This window comes from Ascidia mentula, chromosome 9 (genome assembly GCF_947561715.1).
Source record: "Ascidia mentula chromosome 9, kaAscMent1.1, whole genome shotgun sequence".
Classification (NCBI taxonomy): domain Eukaryota; kingdom Metazoa; phylum Chordata; class Ascidiacea; order Phlebobranchia; family Ascidiidae; genus Ascidia; species Ascidia mentula.
Genome location: NC_138574.1, coordinates 14,187,033 through 14,208,246, shown reverse-complemented (window position 1 = coordinate 14,208,246; position 21,214 = coordinate 14,187,033). Strand labels below are relative to the sequence as shown.

General features: G+C 38.1%; 2 protein-coding genes across 2 annotated transcripts; both read right to left on the bottom strand.

Moving 5' to 3' along the window:
• Window positions 1-9,985: 9,985 nt before the first annotated feature.
• LOC145914181 (endonuclease G, mitochondrial-like) lies at window positions 9,986-12,547 on the bottom strand. Its single transcript, XM_083001969.1, has 6 exons — window positions 12,368-12,547; window positions 12,106-12,235; window positions 11,837-11,933; window positions 11,240-11,321; window positions 10,808-10,934; window positions 9,986-10,099 (listed from the first exon to the last, which is right to left on the bottom strand). Exons 1-6 carry the CDS (start codon window positions 12,545-12,547, stop codon window positions 10,017-10,019), a joined length of 699 nt encoding a protein of 232 aa, XP_082858095.1. The 3' UTR covers window positions 9,986-10,016.
• Window positions 12,548-17,098: 4,551 nt separating this feature from the next.
• LOC145912993 (endonuclease G, mitochondrial-like) lies at window positions 17,099-21,214 on the bottom strand. The gene is made up of 7 exons (XM_083000485.1): window positions 20,985-21,214; window positions 20,618-20,747; window positions 20,347-20,443; window positions 19,409-19,573; window positions 18,897-18,978; window positions 18,436-18,562; window positions 17,099-17,694 (listed from the first exon to the last, which is right to left on the bottom strand). Exons 1-7 carry the CDS (start codon window positions 21,162-21,164, stop codon window positions 17,612-17,614), a joined length of 864 nt encoding a protein of 287 aa, XP_082856611.1. The 5' UTR covers window positions 21,165-21,214; the 3' UTR covers window positions 17,099-17,611.

The window sequence follows — 21,214 nt, the reverse complement described above, 5'->3', positions numbered from 1 at the left end:
TTTTTATAACAACCGACGTTTCGTCAACCATCCGGCGAGACTTCTTCAAGGTTAGCTAACATACTTTGAACAACAAATGTCAGTAGCATTTCCTTTCCATCAAACTGTTTAACCATCGAAAGTGTTTAAATTTATATGAAATCGATTGAACAAACGAAGTTACATACAGCGCAAGGCGGCCTTATCCTGTCCAGAACAGTTTCGTTTAAAGCCCTGTCGTGCACTTTACGCAATACATACCATTGCAAAACATCCTTTTACTTGAACACCAACTACTTAGCACCTGCCGATTCAACCAAACACTTCACGGCGGTTGTACAAATAATGTTGTATTTTGAAAACGCCGGTCCAACAAAAGGTTTTTAGTCGACGACGTCGGGTTTTCGTCGCTTTAAATCTTCTCATTTTAGTGTTAGTTTAACTCCCGTCGCCCCCTTGCATAAACAACGTTGCGTCGAAACGCAGAGACCACAGGAGTCGAAACCCTTCCAGCGACGAGTTTAGAAACTTCGCCAGGGATCAGGGCCCGCCGTAGAGTAAATATGCCGAGACGCTTATAAAAATATTGAACGCGAGGGCAGCTGGTTTCGAACTTTTCAATCGTGGAAAATATTTACCAATGTCTGAAGGGTTGGAGGTTTAAACTCAAGGTCATTCACTACATTTCTGTTTGATTTGCCGATGAAACTTAACATACTTCCCGTTGTGAACTTGTTAATGTCAATTTTACTCAAACAATTCTGTGTCGTAAATATAAAAGGTGGCTAAGGTCTATCGGGTTGTCGTATTGTTAAGCCTTTCTTTATAACTTCCTTCTATAAAAACAACTGCTTCACAAAGCTTTCTCCACATAAAAGATATATTCTCCCAAAATCACTCTACTTTTCACCTGCTTTAACTTTATGGGGTCTTATTTAAGCACCACATTCGCCTTCAATCGACCTACCAAGCACACAAGGCAACTGAGTTCTACACCAGCTACACACCTTGTTTTTATACCAGTGCTTAGTGCTTGATTCACACCACCAGCATCCACATCCGTTTCTGCACAAACTTCCATCGAACGCCACGCGACTCGCGCGCACAAGACTTAGGTGCGAATTGTGCCCGCGGCGATGATTGCAATTCGATTGCCCGAGACACAAAGTGGAAGTCGAAGCGGGTACGTTTGATTAAAGGTAATCCGTTTTATGACAATGCACCTCAAGGGGCTTAGCTAGGCTTTGATGCCGTTATGCGTTTGAACCATTAATCTCCGTTGAATGAAATTGAATGGCGACTTATGCCGAGTTCAATGAAATGCATCCTGATTGAAACAGTAATGATCATGACTAGCAACTTTTGTCCAATGCTCCACTTGCTGATGTCACGCGAAAACGAGATGTTTTAAAACAGGTTTTTTTTTCAACAGGCCACCCATTAGTCAGTGCTGTAATTATGAAAATATAAAATTTTGTACCCTTTTTGAGTTCAGATAACGGGCAATAATCGTTTTTTATTACATGATATGAGGTTTTATGCCATGTATTTGGGTATCTATAAAAGTAAGTACCATTGAAAGGCTCTCATTTAGGGTTCCCTGGAAATACTGATACGAAACAAGGCGGTTAGGTCGACACCAACCTTCATTGTCTGATTCGTGCAGTTTTTTATGACAATCCATCTGGTTACAATTAAAAGTCCAGAAAGTTTGCAATAGAGAGGTTATTAAAAATGTCTCTACGACAAACCACGGTGAGTTGGTGCAAGTGATAATTCCGCTGCGTTTTCGGAACAACGGAAGACGAGGGTGCGAAAAATTAACCACTTTCTATTTGACGGGAGATAACTGATAGCGGCAAAGGTTGAAAGAGCGGAATCAAAAACCCGTAATATAATGAACTTCGATACACGAACTTTTTGCATTCATTGAAATGCAACACACCACATTCTGTTTATATTTAAATTGTGGCAAATAATATTTTTTGCTCGGAATTTAATACTTCATTAAAAAAATTCTATTTGAATAGGTGACACTGACGATGGAGAATTATGGGCGAAATATATATATATCTAAAGCAACTGAAAGACAAGTGACTTAGGTATGTTCTTCGACAACTTGCCTCAATCGAAGTGAAGTGAAATAGACCTAGAAGCATAGGAACGTTGTTTAGCAAAAATCGGATCGACCAAAACTATACAAAATAACTTTGTAGCGCTTTTAAAACTATGCCCCAACAAAGAGGATAAAATGCTGATCATCAAAACCTGATCACCACAAAGATTCAAATCACAAGGTAGGCTATGTTGCTTAACTGTGATAACACTGCACACCTAACTTCAACTCTTACCACCTGTTTCCAAAAACAACCTTGGCTAAAAAGGAACGAAAAAACATTACAGCACAGGTAAGGCGACACTGCAACAAACCGCCCGGCTTGCATGGTTCTAACACGCAACTGGAATTAAAACTATTCGTAATAGATTCAATATTATCTTCTACATTCTTGGAAAATATCTTACATGAACTCATGTTGAACAAAAACAGCAAATTAACAAAATCTATGCGTTTTTTTGCAAGTAATTTACCATTTAAAACTCAAAACTTTAATCTATAAATTTTGGCTTTGATTTTACGTTAATTACACGATTACAACGAACATTTATCAGCTGTGCGCAATTTAGGCAAATTCCCCAATTCCTGGCAACAATTATCCTCAATTTCTTGTCAAGGCCCTCAATTTAGTCCGTGGGAACGCATCGAACTCCTTAAAGACATTCTAGAAACGCCCGTTACTTCAAAGACCCACGCGTAATGACTGACAGCACTGTTACGTCATTAGGGACCATTGTAGGGCGCTTTGTCAAAACAGAACGCATTTCCTAACGAAAACAATGGTCGCGTAATTAAATATTTGCGAATGTTTTGTTTGTCTGTTTGTTGCGTTCCGTCTTGTCTGGAGCTCGTCATGGAACATCATTTAAAATTTGCATCAACTGTTGACCAATTTTAACCCATGTTTTATAGGTTGGGGTATCTGTACATATCAGACATTATAACATACTTGCACTGTGCGTTCAATTTATTAACATTCACACCTAACCTAACACTGCGACTTTTAATTACAAAAAAACTAACCGCTTGAAAGTGGTCTGCGACATTCTACAACGAAGACCGGAAAATTCCAAATCCAATTTAAATATCCTATTGTGGGTGAAACACCTTTCTGTAATGCAAATCAGACAAAATAACAAAACATATCCAGCTTTATTACATTTAAACCAACATCAAGCTCGAAAAACGACCAATAAACCCAGTGACACGTCCATACGCCAGTTCCTTAAATCGCAAGCCTGCTCTTATTCATTCTTCAGCAAGAGCAAACTATAGCAAACCTGCAGACAAAACGATCGATGAAATGAGTGAGCGATTCCCTGTTTTATACCGAAGTCACCTTACATAAGCCAATGTCATCCAAACCGCAAGTTATATAAGCAAGAAGGCTTAAATAAACACGAGGAAAGTTATGCAACAGCATTACATTTCCTATGAAACCGCTGATGTAAAACGATCGGATTTATAAAGTTTTGGGTAAACCGGCATGCAGCGATTTCGTCGATAAAGTTCTGGGTATTTCCTTATCAATTTTTGTAGGGATTTAGTGTTATGTAAGGTAGTTAGCTCGCCGCATAGAGTATACGTATCCGAAATATGGCTACTTCGCATGCAGAATATATTACAGATGGTTATAAAGCTATCAACCAATTACTGAGGTCATGGAGTTATAAATTGAGTTTGACACAAAAAGTACAACAACTATTCATTTCTACTATAACCTGTGCAAACGTTTGATAAAGTTATTCGCCCGAAATATGGCACAGATAAAATTACAGGTAGTTTTTTTTGCAAAAAAAACATTGTAATTTACGAACAAATCAGTTTGAGTAAAAGCAAACACAATAAAACTGAAATGTTAAAATAATGCTGCCCAAAACAAACAAAAACAAGTTCTTGACCGGCTTTTTGTTTCAAATAACTTTTCACTGCTTACCTTAAACCGGTGTGTGAATATGATAGTTAAAATTTAGAAACAATTCGAACGGTTTTGGTGAAAAAATAACCGCCTAATATTAATTGAGTGACAGTCAATAATTTTTTTAACGGGATTCGAACCCAGAATATCCTGGTCAAGAATCCGATTAGGTTTTCTGCTTGGTATCTGGACCAGACGCCTTGACCGTTATTGGAGACCCCCCTTAAACACTCCGAAACGCTACCTGGCGGATGCCAATTCAAAATAATTTTCTCGCTGACGACGCCAAAGAGTTGCTAAAGACCAGCATAATCGAGGATGTTTCAATTTTACTTCAGATTAAAAAACAAAGCAGATGCGTAATATTTACATGAGCGCCATATTTTGATTAAAATGTTATTTTAAATGCGGGATTATCTCAAGCAGTTTTTGTTTGTTTTTTGGTGTATTGTATTTCAATTTGCTTGTTGTATCTACGAGCTTTCAACAGTAAAACTGCTGTAATCTTTGCAAAAATGCATGAACCGACACACGTACAAAATGAGACTGGCCATGAGAGAATACAACCGCGGTCATATTTAGGGGAAATAGGCTAATTACATTCCTCAGCGTGTCGCAGGGTGCGAAATAACTAAATTGCAGGGCACGAAAAATGTCACGCTTCACCAATCACAACAAAATAAAGATGGCGCACAAAGTTTGAATCAAATCCCAACTTATTTGAGCGATGCGTGGGAAAACTACGAACACACAGAAAATATCAGGAACGTGCATTACACCTAAGCTCGCACGTTTTAACGCAGGGTTCAGAAATTAACGCAGATACGTAATCAGTGGCATTTGCATTTCATTAAAATGATATTTTAAATGTTGAATTATCTCTAGTCAGTTGCCAACCTTGTTATTCTGTTAGCTTGTTAGATTTACAACCAACATACTTTAACAGTAAAACCGTTGGATTCTTTGCACAAAAGCATAAACCGACACCACGTGTGAAATAAGACTGGTCATAAAAGAAAACAACCGCGGTCATATAGGGAAATCGGCCAATCACATTCCTCAGCGTTGATGCGTGTCGCAGGGTGCGAAATGAATAACCACAGGGAACGAAAAATGTCATGCTTCACTAATCACAACAAATTGAAGATTGCGCACAAAGATGTAATCAAATCCCAACTTGTTTGAGCGATGACGGAAAACCTTTACGAACACACAGAAAATATCAGGAGCGTACATACACCTAAGCTCTCACGCATTAAGGCAGGGTTCATACAAATATTGTCGGGCGGTAGAGAGGGTTCATCCATTCTCCCTTTTATCGCCACACCACCAGTCGGGGACTCCCCGCTCGTCTATTTCTTGTCACTTGAGGCCTTTAGTTGCAAACACACGTGCCCACATTGCAAAGGGTGCCGTTCGTTTTGAACAGGTAATATATTTATATATCGTATGGGTAAGTAAAACTTCTAATAAACAATCTGCTGCACACAGCTATACTATTGCAAGCTGACCAAGAGGTGGAACTAAACAAGAAATCATGACAGAGCGTGTTGAGGAAAGTTATGAATGGTTTTGGAACATCAGACGTCTCTGCTTTGGACGATTGTGGTTTCATGAAAACACACGCAAACAACATAGGTCAGAAGGGAAAAGATCGTAAATATAACAAAAATATAATTGAGGCTGAGCAATTAAACTTCACATAAGCAGAGTTTAAAAAATGCCAAATAAGTTGGAATGGAAAAAATGAGCCCGACAAGTCGGGGATCGTTTCACGGGAACCCTAACCTTGCGAAGCCGCCGTTTGTCCCTCATGTCCGACATCACAGTATCGTTTCAAACGTTGTTTTTACCAATTATATGACGATAAAAATACGTTACAGCAACAAGACACAACCAACATAACGATTTGCAGAATACAAACTCAAACAGGTCCGGTAACTGAATTCAAGACGGCGTAATCTTCTGTTGTTGTACAATTGTACATGTCCACTGAAAATTAAAACCTATTTAATTTGTACCAAAATCATTTACAATTTTTTGGATCACTATGTCAAGATTTCAAAAGTTTTATTAAATTTTATTTACTACAAATTTAGAAGAATTTCTGGAAAGCCACAATCAACTTTAATGTTTGTCCGTTGAATAAGATTTAAACCATTTTAGGTTGTGCGATACTGGATTGTCGAGTTCTCACCGCTAGTGGTCGCTAAAGCCACGCGACGCACGTTTAAAAACGCCACCAGCGCAGGTTATACTTTTATAATGACGTCATGTAAGTTTCGTCACACAAAAGCTCTACTGTCATATTCCTATTAAGGGAAGATTATTAAAACCATAATATACTGCAGAGGTAAACGAATGAAAAGACAAAATTTCTGCCTTTTTGTGATTTAACAAAATCTAATAATTTTATTTTCAAACGTATATTCTATGTTGTTACTGAAAAGCCAGAGGTTAAACATTCACAAAAAGTTAGTTTCTTGTGTTGTTTGGTTAGTTATTCGGAAAGATGGTGACAGTGAGGCTTCGATCAAACAATAAAATACTCCCCACTGGGGCTACACAACAAGAAAATGAATAAGAAATAAAATGTAAACTAACCATATTACAAATCAACAAGTGAATTTAACGAACAAACCAATAACCCATCATAAATTTAAAGTATTCATTCAAATCGTGTTTGACAAGTAGCGTTGACAGTAAACCCACTCAACCATGAAGCGGACCCGGCTTGCAAAACCCGCAAAGGTTCGTTTTCGTCAGAATACGCTACCTTAACTGGAAGCCAAATTTTCCCAAACCGATTCTGATCGCGATATAGAGTTTGTCGTCAATTCGACGTTCAAGTAACGTTGGGAGCCGAGTACAAACCTACTCAACCATGCAGGACCGGGGAGTTCCCGTTGGTTGTCGGGGATTCCCGGTTCTTCATGGTTGAGCAGGTTTGTTTACTTTAGTTTCGTTTTTCAAATAGGGCTCTTGCCGTTAGGCTGTTTTTTCCTATTTCTCTCGATTTGTCTTTTTTCAGCATGTCACAATAATCTGCTGCTCACAGCTGTACCTTCAAGTTTACTAAGAGGTGGTGGTGCCTTTCTAACAGGTAATATATATATATATATATATATATCGTATGGGTAAGTAACACTTCTAATAAACAATCTGCTGCACACAGCTATACTATTGCAAGCTGACCAAGAGGTGGAAACTGAACAAGGAATCATGACAGAGCGTGTTGAGGAAAGTTACGAGTGGTTTTGGAACTTCAGGCGTCAGATCGTTGTTCAAATTGTGAAAGTTTATTCACAAGATGGAAGCGTTGACACAACTGAAAAAATTCGAGTTTTTGTGGAAACATAAGAACATGAAAGTGCTGGGCTGATGCTTGTTGTACATTGTAAATATTCTCTGCTTTGTAAGTTTTACCAACTTGTGTGAAACAATGTTAATTTTATTTTGTTTACAAATTTTAACGAACTCGCACAATTTCACGGCAACGATTTTTGAGCCAAAATTTCTCGAAGGCTAAATTTTGTGGGTCGTAATTAAAGGCGATCATTAAAATATGTGAGTTTTCAGTTTGTCATAAATGCAGACTTTGCAGTTTTCGCTGAAAATAAAGTTCCATGAAATTTGATTGTTTTCGTTTTTGAAAGTAATTCAAGAAAACTAAAAGTCAACGAATGTATACAGCGGAAGATAAGGTAAGAAAGATCGTTCGCATTAATTAATTACGACTCAAACAACGTCGATTTGTTTGAGTAGAGTCGCGCAGTACGACCGAAAAAAATCTTTAAAACCTTGATTGCGGATTCCAAAATGCAACTAACTACGAAACGTGTGTTTTGGTTTTGGTGGCACAAATGAAAATGAGAGAGACGCGGGCTACGAAAAACGCGAAAGACTGGGGGGGTGGTGGCTTCTCTCTCTCAAGTTGCAGCCAGAAATGTGATATGTTGGTGGCACAAATGAAAATGACGTTTGTGCGAGAGACGCGGGCTACCAAAACACATGTGGGTCCTGGCTGTCAGACGGACCCCCCATTCATTGTCGCGTCATTCATTCATTTTCAATTGATCACAAACATTTCTGGCCGTCATTCATTCATTTTCAATTGATCACAAACATTTCTGGCTGCAACTTGAGACCCTTCGTGCAGCCAGAAATGTGCTTCCTCTCTCTCAGGTGGCACAAATGAAAATTGACGTTTGTGCGAGAGATGCGGGCTACGAAAAACGAGAAAGACTGGGGGGGTCGTCTGACAGCCAGAAATGTGATATGGAAAACGAGAAAGACCGTGTTTTGTTCACGTGGCTCTTTGCGATTTGATTAACGGAATGGATTGGGGGAGGGAGTGACAAAATTTTTGATCTGCACAGCGAACGGTTTGGTATAGAGCAACAGAACACATAAATTTTACAAATTGTTCAAACAGAACACATTAAGAAACCTTGATAGTGGGTTTCTCGCTTAAAATAATGAACGCATATTTTTACACACAGCAGTTTTTTCCGGCATCAAAACTTGAAACAAGTCGTGAAAACCTGCAACGCATAAAAACTTGCGACATTTTCAATTAACACAAACATTGCATTGGGAACGGATTGCAACACAGTTTAAAGCCAACGCCGGGATTTCTGTCAGTAACCAACAAACGCTGGAATATAACAAGCTTTTATTTGTGCACCAGGTTTGCAAGTAAAGCTTAGATTAGTTTGAGCAGGCGTTGTGCTAGTACCAGGCGGTGTGGTTAATACGTATTTTTCAGCGTGTGCATTCATTTATTTTTATTCTCAAAGAACTTGGGTGTGGTTTGCCAACAGGCAAGTGAACTAATTGCAACCCCTAATTTATTCAGTTTACTGTTACCTTTCTACGTGTTACATATCACTCTTGACCTCCACGCTGACCTTTGATCCCGGCGGTTTTGGTTCAACAAACACGGGAGGTTCCATCTGACGTCACAATAGTTATATCCGGGGTTGTCAGATATTTATCCTACTATTTACAACCATATATCTATGATGTGATCCTGTAAGAAATCTTTTGATCAAAAAATTTTCAAGAAAAAATTAAAATTAACAAACAATTATTTTACATGCGAAAATAAACAGTTTTGTACTCAATAGTTCCACCTAGCGACTTACAAACCATGAGAATTAAAACACTTTTGGCAATCAAGAGCAAATGGTATTTCCTGACCCGAAGTCAAACACAACAGCAAATATGTGTATTGGAAAGTAAGTTAACAAAGACTGTTAAAATTAAATATCAATAGTCAAGAATGATCAGACTCTTAAAGAGAAAAAACACACAACAAGTTTTACATAATATGTAAACTGGTGATTACAAAACTTGAACATGGAAATTATCTAAATGCACAGTTCCCAACTCTGTACAAAGTTACCGGGTAAACTAAGTTAAAAGAAAACATCACCTTTGCCAGATAGCACAGAAGCTATTTTGCAATCATCACCGAATTGTTCCATGTATTTGTATGTAAAAAATACTCGTATCAGAGACTTTTATAAGTTGTCACACAATTTTGTGGGGTTTGCACCGCTCATAAAAAAAGATGCATAGAAGGCAAGAAAAATATGACCGTAAGGCCAATAAGCACCAAACAATGTACTTAATTACTGTAAATCACATTACACATTTAGTTACATAGTCTATTCAAATAAATTGTATCAGACAGCGTAATGTTTTGAAAATATACTTGTAGCATTGATGCAACCACAGTAAAGGCTCAACATGAGTTAAATTTAGCTGAACTGTAATATCACTAAAGCGCTGACGTTTGAAACATGTCGTCTCTCGTTGTTGTACGTTGTAAGCACCAAAGAACGTAGCCTTCGTATTTACTTGAAGTTATCATAGTTAAATAAAGCGATGATTGAATTCAAGTAGACAAAATTCTGTAAAAAAAAATTTAAACAGTGATGCAACCACAGTAAGAAACGTTGAATTCATTGCAACAAAACCACACAACAACCATCGCGTTTAAAACGTTCTTAATCTTCTTCTTTGTTGTTGTACGATGTTCTTCTGTATCTTTGGTGAAAGTCCACTGAACATTAACAAACCTAAAAAACACGCAGTCATCATAATAAGTTTTTAACATCAAATTCAAATGGAACAAATCCTTTAAAACTTTCCTAATAAACAAATGCCTAGGCTTGGCAGCCCAGGCAATACAACCTAGCTGGATCAGCCACTTTTTCCCGACAATTCGGAGCAAGATCTGAAAAATCAAGCGACCGGTGAGGTTTGAACTCACGACCCTGGGCCATCCAGGCCCAACGTTCTACCAACTGAGCTACAGGAGCTCAGTGGTTTCAGGGGTATATTGTGGCCTAATGATCGCGATATGATAGCTGTGATCGCCAAGCAAGGACCTGCGCAGTGGGGCGATCCTGCCAATCATGCCATTGCATGAAATATTACTACTTTCTCATACAATGGTTTAAATTCTACGAATCCACGTAAATTTCCCGCAATACAATAACACAAAGTTAATTCGTTCTCCTTAAGCTAAAAAGTTGAATTTAATTTCCAGTTTCATTGTTAATGGGCTTGTAGTGTGGTCACCGCAAAACGGCGCTAAAGAGTAACTTCTTAATACACGGTTAATTTCCGACCCATTTACCTACAAGAAAAACCTGGTCGGGATTCATGCCCAGGATGTCCTGGGTTCAAATCCCGGTGTGGTCAAAAAAATTCGAATGTGGGCAAAATATACAAGCTTGTCGTCGGTGCTCACGTGGAGATAGAAATCATAATCAACAAAATACCTGAAGATTTTTCTATGGCCTCAATGGGTTGTTCGAATTCTCTCACAGGAATATTCGGGTCCACTTCCCTGTTAGGCATTACGTAACTCTTCAACGTATAATCTCCCCCTGTTTCCAACAAAACAACCTGAAAAAATAAGATTTTGCAAGCTTTTAAACATGTTGTTTCTATCAATATTAAAAGGATATTTCAGTTATATTGAAATAAATATAAAAACTCAAAACATTTGATCCACAAAATAGTAACAACAGAAACACAATATTTGTAAAATTAACAATTTGAGGACCATAAAGTTTAACGGATAAGACGCTTAATGTTGAAATATCATTGCAGAGTCACTATCTGTATACCTATTACATTAGACCTTATTACATGGGCGTGGTTCTAATCAGTTGTTTAACATATTGTTGCATTCCATAGCAAGACAATACCTTGAAGAAATGCGTGGGAACAGAGACATGGTTTGGTTCCAATACTTCGTAAGTCACATACAACTTCCCATCTGGCATTTTCCTAAACAAAAAAAACGAGCTTAAACTTTACCGAATACTGCAGGTTTTGTATTACATTATAAAAAAGGTTTCTACGACTTGTCAACTGCCATACAGCGAGACTCATTAAGGTTTAACATCACAATTCAACCGTGATGAAGTCTCAATGAATGGTAGACGAAACGTCAGAGAAATTAACTACGCCAGGGGGGCACAACCTGCGGCCGTAAACATGCTTTATTGTACATTTGCATTGTCAGCCGTGTGTTGATAAAACTTAACAGGTCTTGCCTGGATGTTTGGTGTATTAAATTTGTCAATCTTTGTTATAAAACAGACTAAGATCATGTATTTTCAGGTTAGAAAAAACGTTAAACGGAACATTTCATTAGGCTTTTAGGCATAAGTATGTGCGAATTATCAGTTTCGACTCACTGGTCGTTGGTTAAATAAAGTCTGTGTGATGCGGCCAGCAATAATAAAAAGTTTGAACTACATTAATGATTTAATGGTTGGAAGTTTACTAGTTAAACCCACCTATGATTGGCTGCAGCAGCCATGTGTCCTCTGTCGTAACCGCTGCTGTAATAATCCCTGTTTGTTGAGCGAAACATCTTCGGAATGCTCTGGTCCTCTGCATGAAAACAATGAAACGTTGAAATGCAAAAACTACCTGCACAACTCTGTAATAAACAAAACCGTTTTTCTAAATTTATTTTGCAACTTCCACTGTTTGAATAGCTAGAATTTTTACTTGTTTGCACAGTACAAATATTAAAGCACGTTATTTGAACGTTGAATCTCACCAACGAAACCGATGTTTAAACGATCGACGCTTTCTTCATTTTTCTCAACAATTTCTCTCGTAAGATGTTCAAAAACCCAGTTGGGATTACGATTCCTACGATCGTATGAGAGGACGTAATTTTCACGAACCTAAAACAGATATTGTGCAAAATTATGTTGATAAAGCCATAGCAAAGATTGCCATAAAACATATTTGTTTTCATTTCTATTTGTTTATCTCATTCAAATAGCGAAAAAAAATTTAAAATGATTTTCAAATACTTTGATGTTTTCGTTGTTTGGAAATCCGTACTTCATGATCTGAGATGGTCTGGTCGGTTCTGCAGCTTTAACACCCTTCACCCACTCCAAATAACCCAACACGTTTTCTCGTTCCAACTCCAACCCCACAAGACCCCCGGCCATAAAAGCCCCCACCAGGCCAAGGACCCCTTTCTTCATGACGTCATTAAAAAACGCAATTTTACATTTAAAGACCTCTATGCCTAAAAACCACATTCTTTAAGATCAAGTAATATTGCACAGAAGAAAAAATTCAAACAACAATAGTTGGACAAAAAAATCTATAAATTGGCCAATCGCCTACCGTGAATGACATAAAAACCTTAAAAATGTCACGGCAGCCCACTACTACAAACCCATAAAACTCAACGGCAGATTTCTTCGTTTAACGCTCAACAGTTACAACTGAGCGCTGTCTGGCTCGCTGAGAAAGAACAACATTCACATCGGGGGGGTTTACCTATTGGTAAATTTACTGACGCACCTCCTTTTTCTTTTTTGTCTCTGGTTTAATCTGGAGAATGTTTTGACTTTTTTCTGTCACATTACAGACGTTTAGGCGTGGTGGTCGTATCTTGTTTCTCAATCAACAACCTACTGTCGTCGGATTGCAAGCAACAGGTAATTGTCATGTACTAAACATTTATTCTAACATCGTTAACTTTTATAAAACAACGCATGATGTCGACAGTTGCAATAAAGAATATCAAGAAACCACAACTAAGAAAGAAATCATGACGGGATGTTTTATGGAAAGTTATGAAAGGATTTCGATCCTCGGCAACCACTATGTGGTAAAAATTGATGAAGTCTATGCTGCAGATGGAACTGTGACCATTACAATGACTGTCCGGGCATTTGTGTACAATTTCTAAAAAACTTGCTGTATATGTCTCTGCCTATTTAGCTGTATGTGTCTTATTTTGTAAGAAGTTGTATTGACGTATGTTCGGCGTTCTTATAAATAAATAATCTGCGTAATCAATTGGGTCGAAAAATGTTAGTTTTATTTGAACTATGAGGTTCACAGGCTTCGCAGCCAAGGCATTGCAGAATACGAGAGCCAAGATATATAAAGGACCTGCGCAATGGGGGATACTGCCTTGCTATGCGAATGCATGGTAATACTTTTTTTTTCTTTGAACTAATTCGCAAATTTTAACAAACTCGCACAATTTCACGGCAGTGATTTTTGATCCAAAATTTCTCGAAGACAAAATTTTATGGGTCGTAATTAAGCGCGATCATTAAAATATGTGAGTTTTCAGTTTGTCATTAACGCAGATTATGCAGTTTTCGCTGAAAATAAAGTTCCGACAAATTTGACGGTTTGTTTTTGAAAGTAATTCAAGAAAACTAAGTCAACGAATGTATACAGCGGAAGATGAGGTACGCAAAAAACTCGCCGATTCTCGTGAAAACACAACTAGATTTCAAAAAAAAGCGTGGTGGTGACGCGAAAAGTTACTAATTTCGGTACACGGGAAAACAACGTTTGTTTGTTTGACGAGTGCGCAGTAATTCAAGAAAACCAAAAGTTAACGAATGTAAAAAAACTGGACGAGTGCAGCGTGCCGAGATTGGCGAGTCCTCCCTCACACGTCGCGCCCGGACAAAAAAACAATTGCGACCCTCGCGACGCCATTCCCTCTCCATTCATGGGCTCCACAAATCTCATGGCCCGGACACGACTACTACGACGGTATCGATCGACAGCCTACCAGGGTGGCTTGGTTCACCGATCCGGTGTTGTTTATTGTTATTTCTGTCAAACAATGTTTAAAACCTTGATTGTGGATTTCTCGCTTAAGATAATGAACGCATATTTTTACACACAACAGTTTTTCCGACATCAAAACTTAAAACAAGCCGTGAAAACATGCAACTCATAAAAACTTGCGACATTCTTAATTAACACAAACATCGCACAGGAATTTACCACTAAACACATACAGGAAAACTATGTAAGTGCAAAAAGCCAAACTGTGTATAGTTTTACAGTTCAAAACTGGTCATATTCTTGTTTAAAATGTTTTTGTCAGGTTTGCTGTGTATTTGTTTGTTTTCATTTTGGAAGCGTTTTTTATTGCTACGAAACGTGAGCTTGGTTTGGTGGCAAATGAACCAATGTCAACATTATTCAGTTTATAGGTTCTCCAAATCGACATGTTTTACATTTCACTATCAGGTACGTTTTGGTTAACCTTAACTTTTACTTCTGTAAAAGGTTTATGTTGTCATACGTCTGCGAAAGCGTGTGTAACATTAACACAGACATTGTGCGAATCCTGACGACAACAGTTTGGAGCTCGTTTCCAAGCGTTGCCCGCAGTCGAAAGAAGCGAGAAACACAAAGCACTCGTTTATAACGCGGCAAATACGACACGAGAAAAAAGCGATGTCACGCTTCAACGCACAGCTGCACACTGCTGTATCCCACGAACGCGATCACGACGCACAACTTTTAACTCTACTCATATGTATCATTGTTTACGGTATCTGTGGGTAGACGCCAATAACTCATAAGAACTTCATAACCAAAACTCGCACAATTTCACAATAGCGATTTTTGAGACAAAAATTTTGCAAGTCGTGTACGCAAGAGAAAGGCTGGGGATTACCCGATTGCCAACGTAACGAACGGACTTTGCAAGTCGCCGGGGACTCCCCTTTTTATCTAAAAAATACTTATGTCTCTTTCTTGCAAACACAGGACCCCACATTAGCATTGCAACGTGGTGCCGTGCCTTTTTAACAGGTAATATTTATATATCGTATCGTTGTGTAACACTTCTAATAAACAATCTGTTGCACACAGCTATACTATTGCAAGCTGGCCAAGGGGTGGAAACTGAACAAGGAAGAAATCATGACAGAGCGTGTTGAGGAAAGTTAGGAGTGGTTTTGGAACTTGAGGCGTCAGATCGTTGTTCATAATGTGAAAGTTTATTCACAAGATGGAAGCGTTGACACAACTGAAAAGATTCGAGTCTTCGTGGAAACACAAGAACATGAAAGTGCTGGGCTGATGCCTGTTGTACATTGTGAATATTCTCTGCTTTGTGAGTTTTACCAACTTGTGTGAAACAATTTTTTCACAACAGTTTTTTTCCGACATTAAAACTTAAAACAAGCCGTGAAAACATCCAACTCATAAAAACTTGCGATATTCTTAATTAACGCAAACATCTCATTGGGGACGGATTGCAACACATAACAAAGATAATATTAATTGTCGATGGATGTATGCTGGGGAATGAGATACTAATCTACCTTTATTTATATTACGAGGAAACGCTTCTTCATACACACATCGCAACAACTGTTTCATTTGGTTTAGTTTTGGATATAATACATTTCATTTATTCAAAAGTATGCACCTACTTTGACACGCATCATGACTACTGTTATGACGAATAAAGTTAAGCGACAATTCTTCGCTTGGGCCTCAGTCACAAGTTTGACCGGGTTGAGGGCGTTTACTTCCCGCTATTTTCATGATTTTTGTCGGCAGAAGTTGAGTTCAAAGCAAGTTACAAGACCTCGCCGGGATTTATGTCAGATAATGCTAACCAACAAACGCTGGAGTATAACAAGCTTTTATTTGTGCACCAGGTTTGCAAGTAGAGCTTAGATTAGTTAGAGCAGGCGTTGTGCTAGTACCAGGCGGTGTAGTTAATACGTATCTTTCAGCGTGTGCATTTAGTAATTTTTATTCTCAAAGAACGTGAGTGTGGTTTGCCAGCAGGCAATGAACTAATTGCAACCCCTACTTTATTAAGTTTCCAGAGTTTACGCAGTCACGTTATTGTGCACCAATCTATTACACCACGTTTTAGTTTCACAAAACTTTTACTTCTGTGAAATGTTTCCGGCTGTCATACGTTTGCGGATGCGTGTGGTAAGCCTTGAGCATGGAACCAACGCAAAACAACTTGCAGTTTAGAATTTTTGGGACTTTGTTACTGGAAGAGTCCTGGGCTGTATGCGCGGCCTAGACAGAAACTCCGTGTGCTTCGTATAGACCCATTGTAGAAGGCGGGCTGGAGACGAGGAATTGTTCTATATTTATAATAATGATAGATGACTGTATGACTCACGAGATTTTTAAAGTTGTGAAAACCTGCCGGAAATTACAAGAGTCAATATTTCGCATCCTCAATGAGAAAAAGGCATTGACACGCTTCGACGCACAGGCGGACACTGCAGCCTCCCACGTGACAATCATTATGTTACAGTGAACACGATCACGACGCACAATAACCTTTAACTCTATTCATATATATCATTGCTTGCAGCATTTGTGGGTAGATGTCAACAACGCATGGGAACTTCATAACCAAAAAAATCTAAATTACTTTTAATATTACCTACCTTTCTACGTGTTACATCTCACTCTTGACCTCAACGCTGACCTTTGATCTCGCCGGTTTCGGTTCAACAAACACGGGACTTTCAGTCTGACGTCACAATAGTTATATCCGGGGTTGTCAGATATTTGTCCTAATATTTACAACCATATATATATGCTGTGTTCCTGTAAGATTTTTGTTTTATCAAAGATTTTCAAGAAAAAATTTAGAATCAACAAACTATTACTTTATAGCTCCACCTAGCGACTTACAAACTATAATATTTCAAACACTTTTGGCAATCAAGAGATGAACAGCGGAAAAGATAAACAGTTTTAAAGGTTATATTGTCACACAATGTTGTGGGGTTTGTAAGGGTTTGCAACGCTTATATAAAAGATGCATAGAAAGACAAGGCAAAATATGAACGTAACGCCAATAGGCACCAAACAATGTACTTAATTACTTTCAATCACAACACACATTTAGTTATGCAGCAATTAGTTCAAAGTCTATTCAAATAAATTGTATCAGTTAGTGTGGAGTTTTGAAAATATACTTGTAGCAGTGCTGCCACCACAGTAAAGGTTCAATATGAGCTTGACTTAGCTAAACTAAAATATCGCTAAAGCACCGACGTTTGAAACGCTTTTAATCTTCTCTCGTTGTTGTACGTTGTTAGAACCAAAGAACGTAACCTTCGTATTTACTTGAAGTTATCACAGTTAAATAAAGCAATGATTGAATTCAAGCAAAGAAATTCCAACAATTCGCGCCAAATTTTAGCAAAAAAATATATATGAAACAGTGATGCAACTACAGTAAGAAACGTTGAATTCAATTTAACGAAACGACACAACAACAATCGCGTTCAAAACGTCCTTAATCTTCTGCTTTGTTGTTGTACGATGTTCTTCTGTATCTTTGGTGGAAGTCCACTGAACATCAACAAACCTAGAAACAAGCAGTCATCATTTTAACATCAAATTTAAATAAAAATCAAATCTTCTAAAAACTTCCTAATACAACATTAAGATTACAGGGTTGGCAGCCCAGGCATTGCTGCCAAGCTGGATCAGCCACTTTTTCCTGACAAGTCGGAGCGAGATTTAAAAATCAAGCTCCCGGTGAAGTTTTAACTCACGACCCTGGGCTAACCAGGCCCAACGAACTGAGCTACAGGAGCTCAGTGGGTTCACGGGGTATATTGTAGCCTAATGATCGCGATAAGATAGCTGTGATCGCCAAGCAAGGGCCTGCGCGCAGTGCATGAAATATTACTACTTCCTAATATAATGGTTTAAATTCTACGAATCCAAGCAAATTTCCCGCAATACAATAACACCAAGTTTATTCGTTGTCCTTCAGCTAAAAAGTTGAACTTAATTTCCAGTTTCATTGTTAGTCGACTTGTAGTGTGATCGCCGCAATACGGCGCTAAAGAGTAACTTGATACAAGGTCAATTTCCGACCCATATACCTAGAAGAAAACCTGATCGGGATTCGCGCCCAGGATGTCCTGGGTTCAAATCTCGGTGTGGTAAAATAAAGTCATGCAGCATTTGCATGAAAATAGATTCCGGCAGTATACATGGCTATAAATACATTCAGTTTCAATGCATTCGAATGTGGGCAAAATATACAAGCATGTCGTCGGTGCTCGCATGGAGATAGAAATCATAATCAACAAAATACCTGAAGATTTTTCTATGGCCTCAATGGGTTGTTCGAATTCTCTTACAGGAATATTCGGGTCCACTTCCCTGTTAGGCATTACGTAACTCTTCAACGTATAATCTCCACCTGTTTCCAACAAAACAACCTGAAAAAATATGATTTTGCAAGCTTTAAAACATGTTGTTTCTATCAATAGTAAAAGGATAGTTCAGTTATATTGAAATAAATATAAAAACTCAAAACATTTGATCCACAAAATAGCAACAACAGAAACACAATATTTGTAAAAGTCGAAACAGCAACACGATTTTTCTACACGTTGCGATTTGAGGACCATAAAGTTTTAACGGATAAGACGCTTAATGTTGAAACTATCATTGCAGAGTCACTATATATATCTATTACATTAGACCTTATTATACGTGCTTTGTTCTAATCAGTTGTTCAACTAATTGTTGCATTCCATAGCAAGACAATACCTTGAAGAAATGCGTGGGAACAGAGACATGGTTTGGTTCCAATACTTCGTAAGTCACATACAACTTACCATCTGGCATTTTCCTAAACAAGAACCCGAGCTTAAACTTTACCGAATACTGCAGGTTTTGTATTACAGTTTAAAAAAGGTTCAGATTTTTCACTACTTTTCAATTAAGATAGGAACCACCCAGAAAGTTGCAGGGGGTGATAAATATTTTACTTCACCGAATACTATTTCAACAGGAAATGTGTTTTGAATGAGTTTATATCGCAAGGAAAGTGAGGAAGTTAACCAATGCAGAGTCAGAAATTGCGAACACCCATTACAAAACGTATAATAAGAGTATTAATCCTAAGAATAAGCCTGGCCCATATTGCGGAAAAATAGAAACAATATGAAGGTATATAGAGCCAAACTGTGAAAATAATGATTTACTCACAAAACTGCATCATTCACTGACCGCTCTTTCGTATAACCTTCCTAAACCATAGATAGAAACGACCAACTTACATGGGTAGATACAGGGGTCCAGTACACACGTACACGGTGTCGTAATGGAAAGCCAAACTTCGGACGTATTTCTCTAAATTGTTCCACGCCTTCTGGTTGAAATGAGGAGACTGAGGGCAAATATTGGAGAGAAAAAAGGTCTCTTCCATCCAACTCTTTCGTGCTCTGCAGCATTGGATAAAATGTTTTTACCGTATTGGTAATGTACTACTGTTTTCCGTACCTGACTTATAACAGACTATTTTACCTACAGTCCTACGGATTAGTGGTGTTAGCTTATTGAACAATATCTATGGGGCTTTTTGACCTTGCCACGGTAGCAATAACGCCATTTTTTTACACCTTTCTCATGTCTTGGTTTGTCAGGATGTCAATCGATTTAAACTATGCTGTGCTACTTTTGCTCAAAATATGATGCAATTTACAATAGAACTGAACTACTGGCCACATAAATAACGTGTGTTTATTTTTCCGACGTTTTGTCTGCCGTACAGCGAGACTCATCAAGGTTTAACAGCACAATTCAACCTTGATGAAGTCTCAATGAATGGTAGACGAAACGTCAGAGAAATAAACTACGTCAGGCGTCAGGGGGGCACAACCTGCGGTCGAACACATGCTTTATAGTAAATTTGTATTGTCGGCCGTGTATTGTTTAAACCTGATAAAAACTGAGGTGTTTGGTTTATGAAATTGGTTAGTCGTTGCTACTAAGCAGAGTAAGATCATGTAGTTTTAGGCGAGAAAAATTGTTAAATATAAAAAAATTTCATCACGCTTTTCGGCATAAGTAAATGCGAAGTTATCAGTTTGGACTCACTGGCGGTCGTTGGTTAAATGAAGTCTGTGTGATGCGGCCGGCAATAATAAAAAGGTTGTGCGCCCCTGAACTACATAAATGATTTAATGGTTGGAAGTTGACTATAGTTATAACCGACCTATGATTGGCTGCAGCAGCCATGTGTCCTCTGTCGTAACCACTGCTGTAATAATCCCTGTTTGTTGAGCGAAACATCTTCGGAATGCTCTGGTCCTCTGAATAAAACAATGAAACGTTGAAATGCAAAACTATCTGCACAACTCTGTAATAAACAAAATCGTTTTTCTGAAAGTTTTTTGCAACTTCCACTGTTTGAATAGCTAGAATTTTCAATATTTTGCACAGTACAAATATTAAAGCACGTTATTTGAACGTTGATATTATCTCACCAACGAAACCGATGTTCAAACGATCGACGCTTTCTTCATTTTTTTCAACAATTTCTCTTGTAAGATGTTCAAAAACCCAGTTGGGATTACGATTCCTACGATCGTATGAGAGGACGTAATTTTCACGAACCTAAACCAAATATTGTTCTCACATTACCTTCAACGACATATTTTAGTATAAATTTTACATACTTTTTCCGAGACATGTTATAATTTAAGTTAAAGTAATAAATTACTACTGCCATACCACATAATAATTTATAGTGATAACAAAGTTTGCCCTAAAAATTGTTTTTTTGTAATTCGTTTTTTTTTGTATTAAAATAGCTTAAGAAAAAGGTTAAAAATAGTAATGATTTTCAGTTACTTTGATGTTTTCGTTGCTTGGGAATCCGTACTTCATGATCAGGGATGGTCTGGTCGGTTCTGCAGCTTTAACCACCTTCACCCGTTCTAAATAACCCAACACGTTTCCTCGTTCCAACTCCAACCCCACAAGACCCCCGGCCATAAAAGCCCCCACCAGGCCAAGGACCCCTTTCTTCATGGCGTCATGCAAGTTACGTCATACAAACACACAGTTTTACACATAAAGAC

Coding starts and splice junctions, on each gene's coding strand:
- LOC145914181 (XM_083001969.1), bottom strand. CDS start 12,547: ATGAAGAAAGGGGTCCTTGGCCTGGTGGGGGCTTTTATGGCCGGGGGT. Junction 11,934..12,105: donor TTTAAACATCGGTTTCGTTG/GTGAGATTCAAC, acceptor GTTTTCATGCAG/AGGACCAGAGCATTCCGAAG. Junction 11,322..11,836: donor GCTGCTGCAGCCAATCATAG/GTGGGTTTAACT, acceptor TTTTTTGTTTAG/GAAAATGCCAGATGGGAAGT.
- LOC145912993 (XM_083000485.1), bottom strand. CDS start 21,164: ATGAAGAAAGGGGTCCTTGGCCTGGTGGGGGCTTTTATGGCCGGGGGT. Junction 18,979..19,408: donor GGACCCCTGTATCTACCCAT/GTAAGTTGGTCG, acceptor GTTCTTGTTTAG/GAAAATGCCAGATGGTAAGT. Junction 17,695..18,435: donor GGCCATAGAAAAATCTTCAG/GTATTTTGTTGA, acceptor GCTTGTTTCTAG/GTTTGTTGATGTTCAGTGGA.